At 51.0% G+C, this 12,577-nt stretch overlaps 1 protein-coding gene across 1 annotated transcript in view; it reads right to left on the bottom strand.

Annotated features, from left to right (window-relative positions):
* Positions 1-8,495, bottom strand: part of PXDC1 (PX domain containing 1) — a 17,698-nt gene extending 9,203 nt beyond the window's left edge. The window contains exons 1-3 of the mRNA XM_008588471.1: positions 8,489-8,495; positions 8,319-8,410; positions 7,369-7,486 (exon numbers count right to left, since the gene is read on the bottom strand). Coding sequence (XP_008586693.1) covers positions 7,369-7,486; positions 8,319-8,410; positions 8,489-8,495 — 217 coding nt within the window. The remainder of the gene's footprint in view (positions 1-7,368; positions 7,487-8,318; positions 8,411-8,488) is intronic.
* Positions 8,496-12,577: the final 4,082 nt, after the last annotated feature.

The raw sequence follows: 12,577 nt of genomic DNA, 5'->3' as shown, positions 1-12,577 counted from the left end.
TGCAAATCTGTTCCTCCTCACGCTTTCACCCACTAATCTTAGCATCTATCAGTCTATGAATATTTTTTGCAACAATGGCCACTGGGCATATTTGCCTAATGGTGAGCTTTCCCATTTCTTTAACTGCAGCTATAAGTCTTCATGTGCCCCACCAGCCACCGGCTCTTCACTTTGCTACTCCATTTATTCCTTTTTTCAGCAGACATTTAGTCTCAGCCCTGGAAGTGTTCAGAGTGTGCCTTTCTTCCCTTTCAAGTCCTCTCTCCATTATATTTTTAATGTACTCCAGCAACAGAACAAAACCCAAAGCAATGTCTTTTTATTAATTGGCTAACTGGGTTCTCCCTGTACAGTAAAAATTAAGGTTGACATTGTAGAGATGCCAGATTAATGAAAAAGTAAGATTATAATTCATTTCCAGGCTCCCTAAGCCTGAATGATCAGATTTTATGGCTGAAATCCATTTAGTCCAAGTCACCAGACCAAGGCCGAGGTCTGCATTTTCTTTTCCGCTGCACAGCCACAGCCACGGTGCGGAACACTTTAGATTTGTGCTTCCTTAGATTCGATAAGCACTTAGATTAACACAGGGTGAAGAATGTTAAAGGCTGCACTGGTCCAGAGCATTACCACAGTCTTTCCTAACTGTCCTTGCTGTGGCCCCTGGACACTGACAAGTTCTCACTCCGGCTGGCGCCTGGTGCCACCTAGTGGAGCCCTGATCACCGACCAACCTCAACACTGGAAAAGACAAGGCATTCAGAGCCTGCATGCACACCTCCCAAAGCCATGAGCGTGGAGAGAGTGTCAGCGCCCGTCCCCCACAGCACAGCCTCTGTAAATACACAAAAAGGCAATAAGAAATCTGAGCAGGGAGGGAGGTAGGAGGGTGGCATGGGTCTCAGCTGTGAAGGGCACTTTCAGGAATGAATGGAATTAACCAGGACAGGAATGCACAGGCAGGGTTTTCGTAAGGTCCCTGCAGGGCCACAGCACAAGCAAAGGCCAGCCAGAGTCCACTGAAGGCGGCCGAGGGCCTGGAGTGAGGGCCTGGAGTGGGGGTGACAGAACCAAAAGGTGAGTGTAGGCCAGACTCTGACATACCCAGAATGACCAACACACTTGGGCTTTATCCTGAGGGTGAGGTTTCGAGAGAATTAATGAGCCTGGGAAGTCTGAATTTGGGATGACTGTCCTCAGTGCTCAGGGTGTATTCTGGAGAAAGGGGAGGGCAACAGAAAGCATGTGGACAGTCTGGGGTGAGGCTGGTGCTCTCCAGCCCCTGAGCCTCAGCCTGGGGACCCGCGAATCCAGAAACACACCGAATATGGAACCAACACTGATTACATGATGTGCCCGTGTGTTAGCTATTTTCTCAAATAGGTGTCGCTGTAAATAGTGGTCTCATTAAAAAAGCATTTCTGAGTTACTATAGTTCACTGTCTTCATGTATTTCTCACTCAACAAATAATAAGGCACATCCCGAACCACATGGGTGGGGACCCCCCACCCCACCTCGCAGCCTGCACACACGCACACACACTGATTTAGTTAGGAAGCCCTTGCTTGGGCAGAGGGCAGGCCGGCTAGCCCAGGAGCAAAGATGGGAGGGCCGGGAGGGTGCAGAGGGAGAAGAACCCCCAAACTTGGTGACTGGCCAAGCAGAGCAGAGGAAGAGGAGACACCCAGAGGAGCAGGGGACGCTTAGCTCCAGAAGGTGTGAAAGGCTGTCTCACAGCCTGCCCCATGCAGGGTTGTCTCTGACAGCCCCAGAGTTTGCACCAAGACTTTCAACCACAGGCCATTTACAAACTCCATGGCTGGGCAGCCTCGACTGTTGTAAAGTGCTCTGTGCTGAGCTGAAGACTGCCCCGGTTACTTCCACCCACTGGCCCTGCACCAGCCGCTGCCCATGCCCGTCCCATGGCAGCCCTCCCACACCGTGGAGGCGTCTTCTCCCTCCCAGTCTCTCTTCCCCATTCCTCTGCTCCATCAACCTCTCCCCATCCCAGGCCCTCTTTCCTGATGCAATGACTCATCTTGCGATATCTCCAGGGCCGGGCATGACATCCACATGACCTGGGGGCTCACCGTGCACCAGGAGGTCAAGACCCCTGCCTTCCTACACCTGGACACTGTGTCCCAGTCAGCATGCAGGGCCACACAAAGGCTCGTACAGCGGCCAGCTAAAATCTGTTCTTGGTCCTTGCGAAAAGGCACATAGAACATGCTTAAAACACAACATGGGCCTCTACGTTTATCCCTTTTTAATTCCATCTCTTTACTTTCAGCCCTTTAGGATAAACATGAGCCATGTGTTCATCCACATCACTGATAAAACCAGGACAAGAAGACAAAGGGCTGGGGAATGTTCTGGGTTGTCACACCCCGAGCAGTCATTCTGTCAGAGGCAGCTCCGCACAGGGCTAGTCTGGGGCCTCTGGCTCATCCTGAAGCCGCGGTCCAGCTCCTCTCACTCGCAAGGCCCTAAGAGGACTCTGCTGCTCTGTGCGCTCCCATTTGCCCAAACAGAGCAAAATAAAACAAAACAGAGGCATGGGTGCTAGGACTCTTCCCACTCAGCTTCCCCACGCTCCAGGATAGGGATTGTGAAACCCAACAGGACAGACAATTAGGATCCCAGAGCCCCCTGTGAGCTCTGTAAGATTACGGTCCATGGGCACCCAACCAGGAGAGATGACCTGGCCATTTCACTCTCCTATAAAGAAGGTTCTGGACACCAGACACCAGCTACGGAGGGGCTGCTGTATGCCTCGCTCTTCTAAGAACACACCAAAGCTCCCTTGGGTAGGTCTCAAGAGCAGCAGACGCAGACAAGCCCAGGAGTGACCCCCCACTCTGCACACCCCATCCTGTCTGCAGTCTTCCATCCCAGGTTCCAGACCGGCCCACACCATCCAGTCCACCGAAGCTGTACAGCGGCCAGCTAAGATCTGTTCTTGGTCCTTGCGAAAAGGCACATAGAACATGCTTAAAACACAACATGGGCCTCTACGTTTATCCCTTTTAAATTCCATCTCTTTACTTTCAGCCCTTTAGGATAAACATGAGCCATGTGTTCATCCACATCNCCAAACTTGGTGACTGGCCAAGCAGAGCAGAGGAAGAGGAGACACCCAGAGGAGCAGGGGATGCTTAGCTCCAGAAGGTGTGAAAGGCTGTCCCCCAGCCTGCCCCATGCAGGGTCGTCTCTGACAGCCCCAGAGTTTGCACCAAGACTTTCAACCACAGGCCGTTTACAAACTCCATGGCTGGGCAGCCTCGACTGTTGTAAAGTGCTCTGTGCTGAGCCGAAGACTGCCCCGGTTACTTCCACCCACTAGCCCTGCACCAGCCGCAGCCCATGCCCGTCCCATGGCGGCCCTCCCACACCGTGGAGGCGTCTTCTCCCTCCCAATCTCTCTTCCCCATTCCTCTGCTCCATCAACCTCTCCCCATCCCAGGCCCTCTTTCCTGATGCAATGACTCATCTTGCGATATCTCCAGGGCCGGGCATGACATCCACATGACCTGGGGGCTCACCGTGCACCAGGAGGTCAAGACCCCTGCCTTCCTACACCTGGACACTGTGTCCCAGTCAGCATGCAGGGCCACACAAAGGCTNCTAACTGGGTTCTCCCTGTACAGTAAAAATTAAGGTTGACATTGTAGAGATGCCAGATTAAAGAAAAAGTAAGGTTATAATTCATTTCCAGGCTCCCTAAGCCTGAATGATCAGATTTTATGGCTGAAATCAATTTAGTCCAAGTCACCAGATCAAGGCTGGGGTCTGCACTTTCTTTTCCACTGCAGAGCCACAGCCACGGTGGGGTCTGCCCTTTCTTTTCCCCTGCGGAGCCACAGCCACGGTGCGGAACACTTTAGATTTGTGCTTCCTTAGATTCGATAAGCACTTAGATTAACACAGGGTGAAGAATGTTAAAGGCTGCATTGGTCCAGAGCATTACCACAGTCTTTCCTAACCGTCCTTGCTGTGGCCCCTGGACACGGACAAGTTCTCACTCCGGCTGGCACCTGGTGCCACCTAGTGGAGCCCTGATCACCAACCAACCTTAACACTGGAAAAAACAAGGCATTCAGAGCCTGCATGCACACCTCCCAAAGCCATGAGCGTGGAGAGAGTGTCAGCGCCCGTCCCCCACAGCACGGCCTCTGTAAATGCACAAAAAGGCAATAAGAAATCTGAGCAGGGAGGGAGGTAGGAGGGTGGCATGGGTCTCAGCTGTGAAGGGCACTTTCAGGAATGAATGGAATTAACCAGGACAGGAATGCACAGGCAGGGTTTTCGTAAGGTCCCTGCAGGGCCACAGCACAAGCAAAGGCCAGCCAGAGTCCACTGAAGGCGGCCAAGGGCCTGGAGTGAGGGTGACAGAACCAAAAGGTGAGTGTAGGCCGGACTCTGACATACCCAGAATGACCAACACACTCGGGCTTTATCCTGAGGGTGAGGTTTCGAGAGAATTAATGAGCCTGGGAAGTCTGAATTTGGGATGACTGTCCTCAGTGCTCAGGGTATATTCTGGAGAAAGGGGAGGGCAACAGAAAGCATGTGGACAGTCTGGGGTGAGGCTGGTGCTTTCCAGCCCCTGAGCCTCAGCCTGGGGACCCGCAAATCCAGAAACACACCGAATATGGAACCAATACTAATTACATGATGTGCCCGTGTGTTAGCTATTTTCTCAAATAGGTGTCGCTGTAAATAGTGGACTCATTAAAAAAGCATTTCTGAGTTACTATAGTTCACTGTCTTCATGTATTTCTCACTCAACAAATAATAAGGCACATCCCGAACCACATGGGTGGGGACCCCCCACCCCACCTCGCAGCCTGCACACACGCACACACACTGATTTAGTTAGGAAGCCCTTGCTTGGGCAGAGGGCAGGCCGGCTAGCCCAGGAGCAAAGATGGGAGGGCCGGGAGGGTGCAGAGGGAGAAGAACCCCCAAACTTGGTGACTGGCCAAGCAGAGCAGAGGAAGAGGAGACACCCAGAGGAGCAGGGGACGCTTAGCTCCAGAAGGTGTGAAAGGCTGTCTCACAGCCTGCCCCATGCAGGGTTGTCTCTGACAGCCCCAGAGTTTGCACCAAGACTTTCAACCACAGGCCATTTACAAACTCCATGGCTGGGCAGCCTCGACTGTTGTAAAGTGCTCTGTGCTGAGCTGAAGACTGCCCCGGTTACTTCCACCCACTGGCCCTGCACCAGCCGCTGCCCATGCCCGTCCCATGGCAGCCCTCCCACACCGTGGAGGCGTCTTCTCCCTCCCAGTCTCTCTTCCCCATTCCTCTGCTCCATCAACCTCTCCCCATCCCAGGCCCTCTTTCCTGATGCAATGACTCATCTTGCGATATCTCCAGGGCCGGGCATGACATCCACATGACCTGGGGGCTCACCGTGCACCAGGAGGTCAAGACCCCTGCCTTCCTACACCTGGACACTGTGTCCCAGTCAGCATGCAGGGCCACACAAAGGCTCGTACAGCGGCCAGCTAAAATCTGTTCTTGGTCCTTGCGAAAAGGCACATAGAACATGCTTAAAACACAACATGGGCCTCTACGTTTATCCCTTTTTAATTCCATCTCTTTACTTTCAGCCCTTTAGGATAAACATGAGCCATGTGTTCATCCACATCACTGATAAAACCAGGACAAGAAGACAAAGGGCTGGGGAATGTTCCGGGTTGTCACACCCCGAGCAGTCATTCTGTCAGAGGCAGCTCCGCACAGGGCTAGTCTGGGGCCTCTGGCTCATCCTGAAGCCGCGGTCCAGCTCCTCTCACTCGCAAGGCCCTAAGAGGACTCTGCTGCTCTGTGCGCTCCCATTTGCCCAAACAGAGCAAAATAAAACAAAACAGAGGCATGGGTGCTAGGACTCTTCCCACTCAGCTTCCCCACGCTCCAGGATAGGGATTGTGAAACCCAACAGGACAGACAATTAGGATCCCAGAGCCCCCTGTGAGCTCTGTAAGATTACAGTCCATGGGCACCCAACCAGGAGAGATGACCTGGCCATTTCACTCTCCTATAAAGAAGGTTCTGGACACCAGACACCAGCTACGGAGGGGCTGCTGTATGCCTCGCTCTTCTAAGAACACACCAAAGCTCCCTTGGGTAGGTCTCAAGAGCAGCAGACGCAGACAAGCCCAGGAGTGACCCCCCACTCTGCACACCCCATCCTGTCTGCAGTCTTCCATCCCAGGTTCCAGACCGGCCCACACCATCCAGTCCACCGAAGCACACAGCTATGAATCTCATCCCTGTTGTGGCTTGTGACTGAGCCAGGACACTTGCACCCAGCAGCATCAGTCACTCCATCCCCACGTGTCCTCCTTTGTTTCCCCAGCCCCTTCTCTGTAGACGTTCGGGGCTCAGATCCCCTCCTCCTCTGGTGACTCTTCCCGTCAACTTCCTCTGAGTCCCCTCCTCTCCACCTTCGCTTCTCCTGCCTCCTCCATTCAGAAGTGGGATGACGACACTGAGTCCCTCCTCCTCTCCTTCCCACAGATCAAGACGTGCTGTAGGATCTCACCTGCAGGCAAGCTGCACCTCCTCTCATACCTGCCTTCCCTCCCTTTCCCCCCGGCAAACTCCAGTGAGACCTCACTCAAATGTCACCTCTCAGGTCACAGGGTGACTGCCCCTTCCTGGGGAAACCCAGTCCTGGACACTTCCAGGACAGACCTCTTTGTGCTGTGCTCCTCAGCAGCCTTCAGCAAAACAACGCTGCAAAAATACAGGTCTGGTGTCTCATGCACATGCAACCCAGGTCTTAGGAGGATAACAAGCACAGCGAGGGGTCCCGCTGCCCTCCTTCCTTCTCCTGCCCACAGCGGGGCAGCTTAGCAGCTCTCCTCGTGGACGATTCCGTCTCACTGCTGGTGACCTTTGCCTCATCAGTGCTAGAAGGCGCAGTCCAATGTCAACGCTAACCACACCTAAACCGGGTACTTCCTTTTATGTCCTGGCTGCCTGAAACCAAGAACCCAGTTCAATGACATGTGATATGAACTCTCTTACTTTTGCAGGCTGGACTATTGCTTCATAATGTCTCCATAATTTTTTATCACTATATTGGTCTTAAGAGTCCTAATTTATGTGCCACATAAATCCCATTGGAAGTAGGAAGAGTGTAAATTGTGGGTCAGCAGGCGGAAAACACACTACTCAATAAAAACCATGTAACAGTGTCTCATCGCTCCCTACACAGTTCTGTTGAATTGTCTTTCTGGAGCCCAGCAGCAGCAGGTGTGCCCGGCCGTGTAGACGACAACCTGGAAAGGTTTCTGGAGAAGCCCCACCACCAACAGTGAGTGGCCTTCCCTCCCCGCCTCCACTGCAGCTCTTACCTGATATTTTGACTGGACTTTGAAAGCTGGGTTGAATTTTATGTACATTATCATTTTTTAACACCTGATCCAGAGGAGATCTCTCGAAGAAGGTGAGCACAACTTCTGACCTAGAATACTAGGAAGAAATACAGCAATTACAAAAAATGAATAGCTCCCACGTGCTGGCTCCATCTGTTTGCCTAGAAGAGGACACTGCTCCTCTGTGGAAGCGACCCCATCTGCTGCTAACACCTAGTGAACGGTCCACATGCTCTAATGACTGACCACATAGTGAGGCTGCAGTCACTGCACACTGGCCGTTTATTTGAGGTCCCATGCGGCTCAAATGCAAGGTCTGGGGATGCGCGTGGCTCATGGACACAAGGCTCCAGCCAGTCAGTGTTTGCGCTCACCCCTCCATCTCTACCAGACTGTGGGCCGCGTCCTCTTCCCACTGGCCAGAGGAGGAAAGGGAAGCCGACAGGGTGTGCCTGACTCTCAAGTTTTGGCTTGTAATCACTGCCCCAAATGAAGCTCACAAATGTATAAGGGAGCCCGCGGCCAGATTCAAGCAATGTCACCTGCTGATGTTGACACTAACACTCTGCTGGCTTCCACGTGCCTGCTCTAAAATCCTCTAAAAACAGTGGATTCTGAGCACAGGCGAGAACATGATGACCGCTGCAGCCAGAGGGGCCCATGTCCCTTCCTCTCTACTCAATACCTCCTGGTGCCCCTCACGTCCACTCTTTCCCCAGGGAGAAAAAAAGAAGCCACTGGAACCCATGAAAGTCTTCCTTCCCCCAGCATCCATCTGCCCCCCTTCCTTATCGCCTGGCACTTCCAGGGAGGAAACAAAGCAGCGGTGTGCGTGGAGCCAGAGGGGCAATTATTTGGGAGGATGGAGGCCTGTGGGGTGTGGGAGGGGCAGGCCCCCCACCCTCCCTCCGCTCGGCCCGGCCACTCACTTTGCAGGGCATGCCAATGACGGTCTTCAGCAGCTTCTCCACCTCGTTCAGCCTGGTCTCTATGTCGTGGGCATCCTTTACGGCGAGCAGTCCTAGAGTTGAGATAGCAATGCCTCAAGTCAAAAATGCACAACAGGCGCCCACAAGGATGATGCTGCCCTGGGTGTCACCGTCCATAATGGGACGTCTGGGAATATTCACTCAATGGCAAGTCCTGCTCTCAGCGCTGTTTGAAGCTGCAGCCACCTGGTGAAACTCAGCGACTCAATGATTTACATCCTGTGCCAAGGTCATGTAAGATCCCTCCAAGAGGGACAGTCCAGGCTGGCTCCATAAACAACATGGACGTGGCTGGAGCCCACCTGGGACCACTCAGCCCCCTCTAGTGTGGTGGTTCCAGCAGGGACGGGCTGGCCCAGGATCCTCCCATCCCCAACAACATGGGGAAAGACTCATTCTGTGGCCACAGCTGCCCAAACCACAAGGCACATGTAAATGGAGCCCCTATTTAGACAAGTCATCAAACTCTGTTTGGAAGGGAAAGGGTCAGATCTTTGCCTGGAGAAAACCAAAGTGGTTGTGACTGATGGCACTTCCCTGGAGTCTGAGCATCTGTGCTTGTTACAGTCACCAGAAGTTCCGAGCGGTTGTTAGAAGAGAGTACTTTATTTTTAAAATGCTACAGCTCGAGGCATGGAGATTTGGGCGGCTCTTCTGTGTCCCCACAAGCTGTGCAGAAGATAAGTCTTCCCATCACAGGCCCGGCCCATCAGCTTCCTGCGGATGGGGGAAGTCAGATTCCCAAGGACTCTGGCCTCTCCCCCATATTTCCTGTGACCAAGGATGTCACTGTCCCTGTGACCTATGATCAAACCACAAAGGCTCAGATCCCAGAACTATTATCAGTCATGGAATCTAAGTTTTCAGAAGTTCTGGTTTCGTTTTGTTTTACAGGGGAAAGGATTGTTCAGTTTTCAGGCAATTCATTGACTGGGTCTACGAAAGAGAAAAAAAATAATTTCCTAAACTATCTGATTTAAATTAAAAGGCCCTAGAACCTATGGCCATGGAACCTTCCTCCTGAGGCTCCCTAGACATGCACCAAAGGTATTCCTGAAAGCCTGGGCTATAGCAGGGACAGCCTTCACAACTGAGGTCAGCAGGGGTCAGGACCAACTGCAGGGTAGGCCAGGAATCCTTCTCTCCACATCCTGAAGCACAAGAGTAATAGACAGAACATACCAGAGAGCCAGATGCTCTGCATGCCTCTCCCCCAAGCCCTGAATTCCTTGCACAGAACTTCACTTATTCATATACTGCATTTCACACACACACATACGTCAGTGTCACCCTTTGCACCAATACACTTTGATACTCTAATTGCCACAGAGAAGTCTTACAGAGGAAAAGAAAGCCAATTCAAAATTCTTGAAAAGCTGTTTTTAAAGAGAAGACAATTATATAACTCATTCCCACAAAGTGCTTCTTTAATCTAAGACAAGCAAAACTACTGTTATATTTCAACTTTCGCTATAGCTAGAATACTAAAGTCCATTAAATTTACGACTCCACAGTTGTACTGCCAGGTTCTGTAGGTACAAATTATAGGAAGATTGGCCCCTTGTATAGTCCATGCATACAGCATATTTACACCCATCTCACAGGATGTAAAGCATACTTTAACAATTTTTAAATATTATAGAAATTTATAGTTCTTGCATCTTTACTTTGGTGACTTTTTTTTGGTTATGTCTTTGATTTAATTAACATTCAGCTCTTGGTTGGGTCTATAACCTCCAAGTGTAACATTTAGTGAGGTAAATACATTCTGCTCTACACTGACCTTCTTTTAGGGTGGCACATTCAGTAGGATGCCTGGTTAAATATGAATTTCTGATAAACAACAAATAATAAAATAGAAGGGATGGATTAAAACCCCATACCTTCACTCCAACCCCCCACAGTGACACAGTGCTACCTCTGGGCCCCCGAGAACCCCTTCTCCTCCTCTGCAGCTCTGACCATCTGAACTAAAGCTGCTTCTCCACTACGAGTCTCCCCAGGTGTGCCCTGGACACCTGAGGGTAGGAGGAGCCTCGGGTTCACCTCTGTTACCAGCAGTCAGCACAGTGCCTGGCACACAGGGCATTCGATGTCTGCTGGGTATTTGCTGACTCCATTAGCCTGCATAAGAGAAAACAGGCCAAGTCACAGCATTAGTGACTTCCTGTGCATGCTCCTGCTTGCCCGTGGGTGTCAGCCCATCCCATGCTTCTCGGCAGCAACCTCAGCCTGACCCCAGGCAGCTCCACTCGCCAGCTGGCTCCTGGGTCACGGGCCTCACAGGGAAGACCTGCCTGAGGGCAACGTGCCATTAGGACTACTGAGCCACTCAGCTTTGATTTTATTTGTGGAAATGTGCAGAACCATGTTGCTTCTTTTCACCTGTTTTTATGTGTCTGCGTGGAAGCCAAATGGTGCTTCTTGGAAATGTCAACATGTTTAAAAACTAAACAAAAGGAGACTGAGAAAAGTTAAATGGGGAAAGAGAAGATGCTGGAATCCCTCCCTGCCAGCACAGAAATGACAAGGTGGTTATTAAGCTCTGGGCTTTTAAGTAGGGGCACTTTTATCATTTAATTCCCCATCACAGTTCCTGAGTGACAATCAAGGCAGCAACCTGGATCAGCTTTCATATGTGCTGCCATCCTTTCTCCGAGGAACCTGTCCACCTAGATGACAAGCAGTGGCCCCTTCCCCAGGAGGGGCTGCAGCTAATTCGTGAATGAGGGATTCAGTTAAATTTACTGAAACCCACCTGGATAACAGCAGCACAACTGGGCTACTGCTGCTTGGGCTACAACCATAGAGCTACAGAGCTCAGCAGGTAAGAACAGCAGAGCCGGCAGGGCTGCGCCACCCGCATCCCCACCATGCAGGCTGCCTGGATCCAGCAGAGCCCCCTCCCCAAGCAGGGTGTGGAGGAGTTGCCACCAGCCAAGTGGCTTCAGATAGCCTGGCCTTCTTAAAACACCGAAGCTCACGTTCCCTTCTCTCTGAGTCCTGGACATTGCTTCCCTTCAATTGTCTTAAAAATGCTTCCCATCACATGGATGGCTGTATTTAAGGTGGAAGGAAAACATTTTTTTAAAAAGAACTACTCTGGGGCCACAGGGGAGAAATAAAATATAAATTTCTAATTGCCTCACACTCACAGGGGTTTCTCAATTTCACAGCTGGTGGAAACCTTCAACGCCTGCTGCCAATGCCCCAAATTATAAATGCTCAAAGTGACACAGGGCTGAAAGGTGAAGGTGTGAGCAGAGACTGCCTTATCCTTCAGGGACACATGACAAGAAGTCTTAGAAGTACTGCTACCCCAAAACTAATTGCAGGCATTTGAGTTTCCCTCTATGCTGCCTGTTGTACTTCCCTTTGTGACTCAAGTGCTTAGCTTTTAATGGCTCGTACAGCTTTTCCAAATGTCACTTTGCCGTAAGCAACAATTGTAAACTTTATTTTCACAGATGTGCTTAAATACAATAATTTAGGATCATCTAAATCTTTTGGCTTTAGATTCCAAACATTGTTGATGGCATGAGAATTCCGTGGGGCTCTTGTCTGACTTAGGTTTACTATCTGAAGGGGTAAGAATACAAACTGCAGGTGGGTAAAAGGGGCGTGAGCTTGCGCCGTAGAACATTAAAATAAAATCAAACGCCTCCGTTAGAGGCTGTCATTCGAGGACTGGCCAGCAGGGGGCATGCGCGCTCTGTGGAAGCCGCAAGATTGCGTTGGCCGAGGCCGCCCTAGGAATGGGAAGAGGGCCCCACTGCCCACCCCCCACTTTTAAGGAAGTTGGCTCAGAAGACTTCACAGCTTCCAGAAATTGTTCTTATTTCTGACAAAGTATCATCACTAATATAACCTCAACTTTTTAAATTTCACAGTGCATAATCTGTAACATGAGAATTTTATCCAGATTTAGCCCAAACACTTAAGACTCTGAAACTGGAAAGCTGGTAACACTATTGTCTATAATTTTCAGTGGGCCACTCCTACCTACGTTTGGGGGCTAAATATCAGCCTGGAGAAGCCATGTGCCCTCTCTTTCTAAAGGAGTTTGGCCTTGGAAACTGAGCACACAAAATGTGTTTGTCCGTTTCAGGATTGATTAGCTGCTAGATTCTGCAAACACAAACACCTGATTTATTCTTGGAACCCAAAGTGAGCATGCTGGCATCAGCACAAAGGCTGTG

Source organism: Galeopterus variegatus, unplaced genomic scaffold (assembly GCF_000696425.1).
Source record: "Galeopterus variegatus unplaced genomic scaffold, G_variegatus-3.0.2 Scaffold4856, whole genome shotgun sequence".
Taxonomy (NCBI): domain Eukaryota; kingdom Metazoa; phylum Chordata; class Mammalia; order Dermoptera; family Cynocephalidae; genus Galeopterus; species Galeopterus variegatus.
Note: the sequence above shows the minus strand (reverse complement) of the source record. Positions and strands in the feature narration are given on the sequence as shown.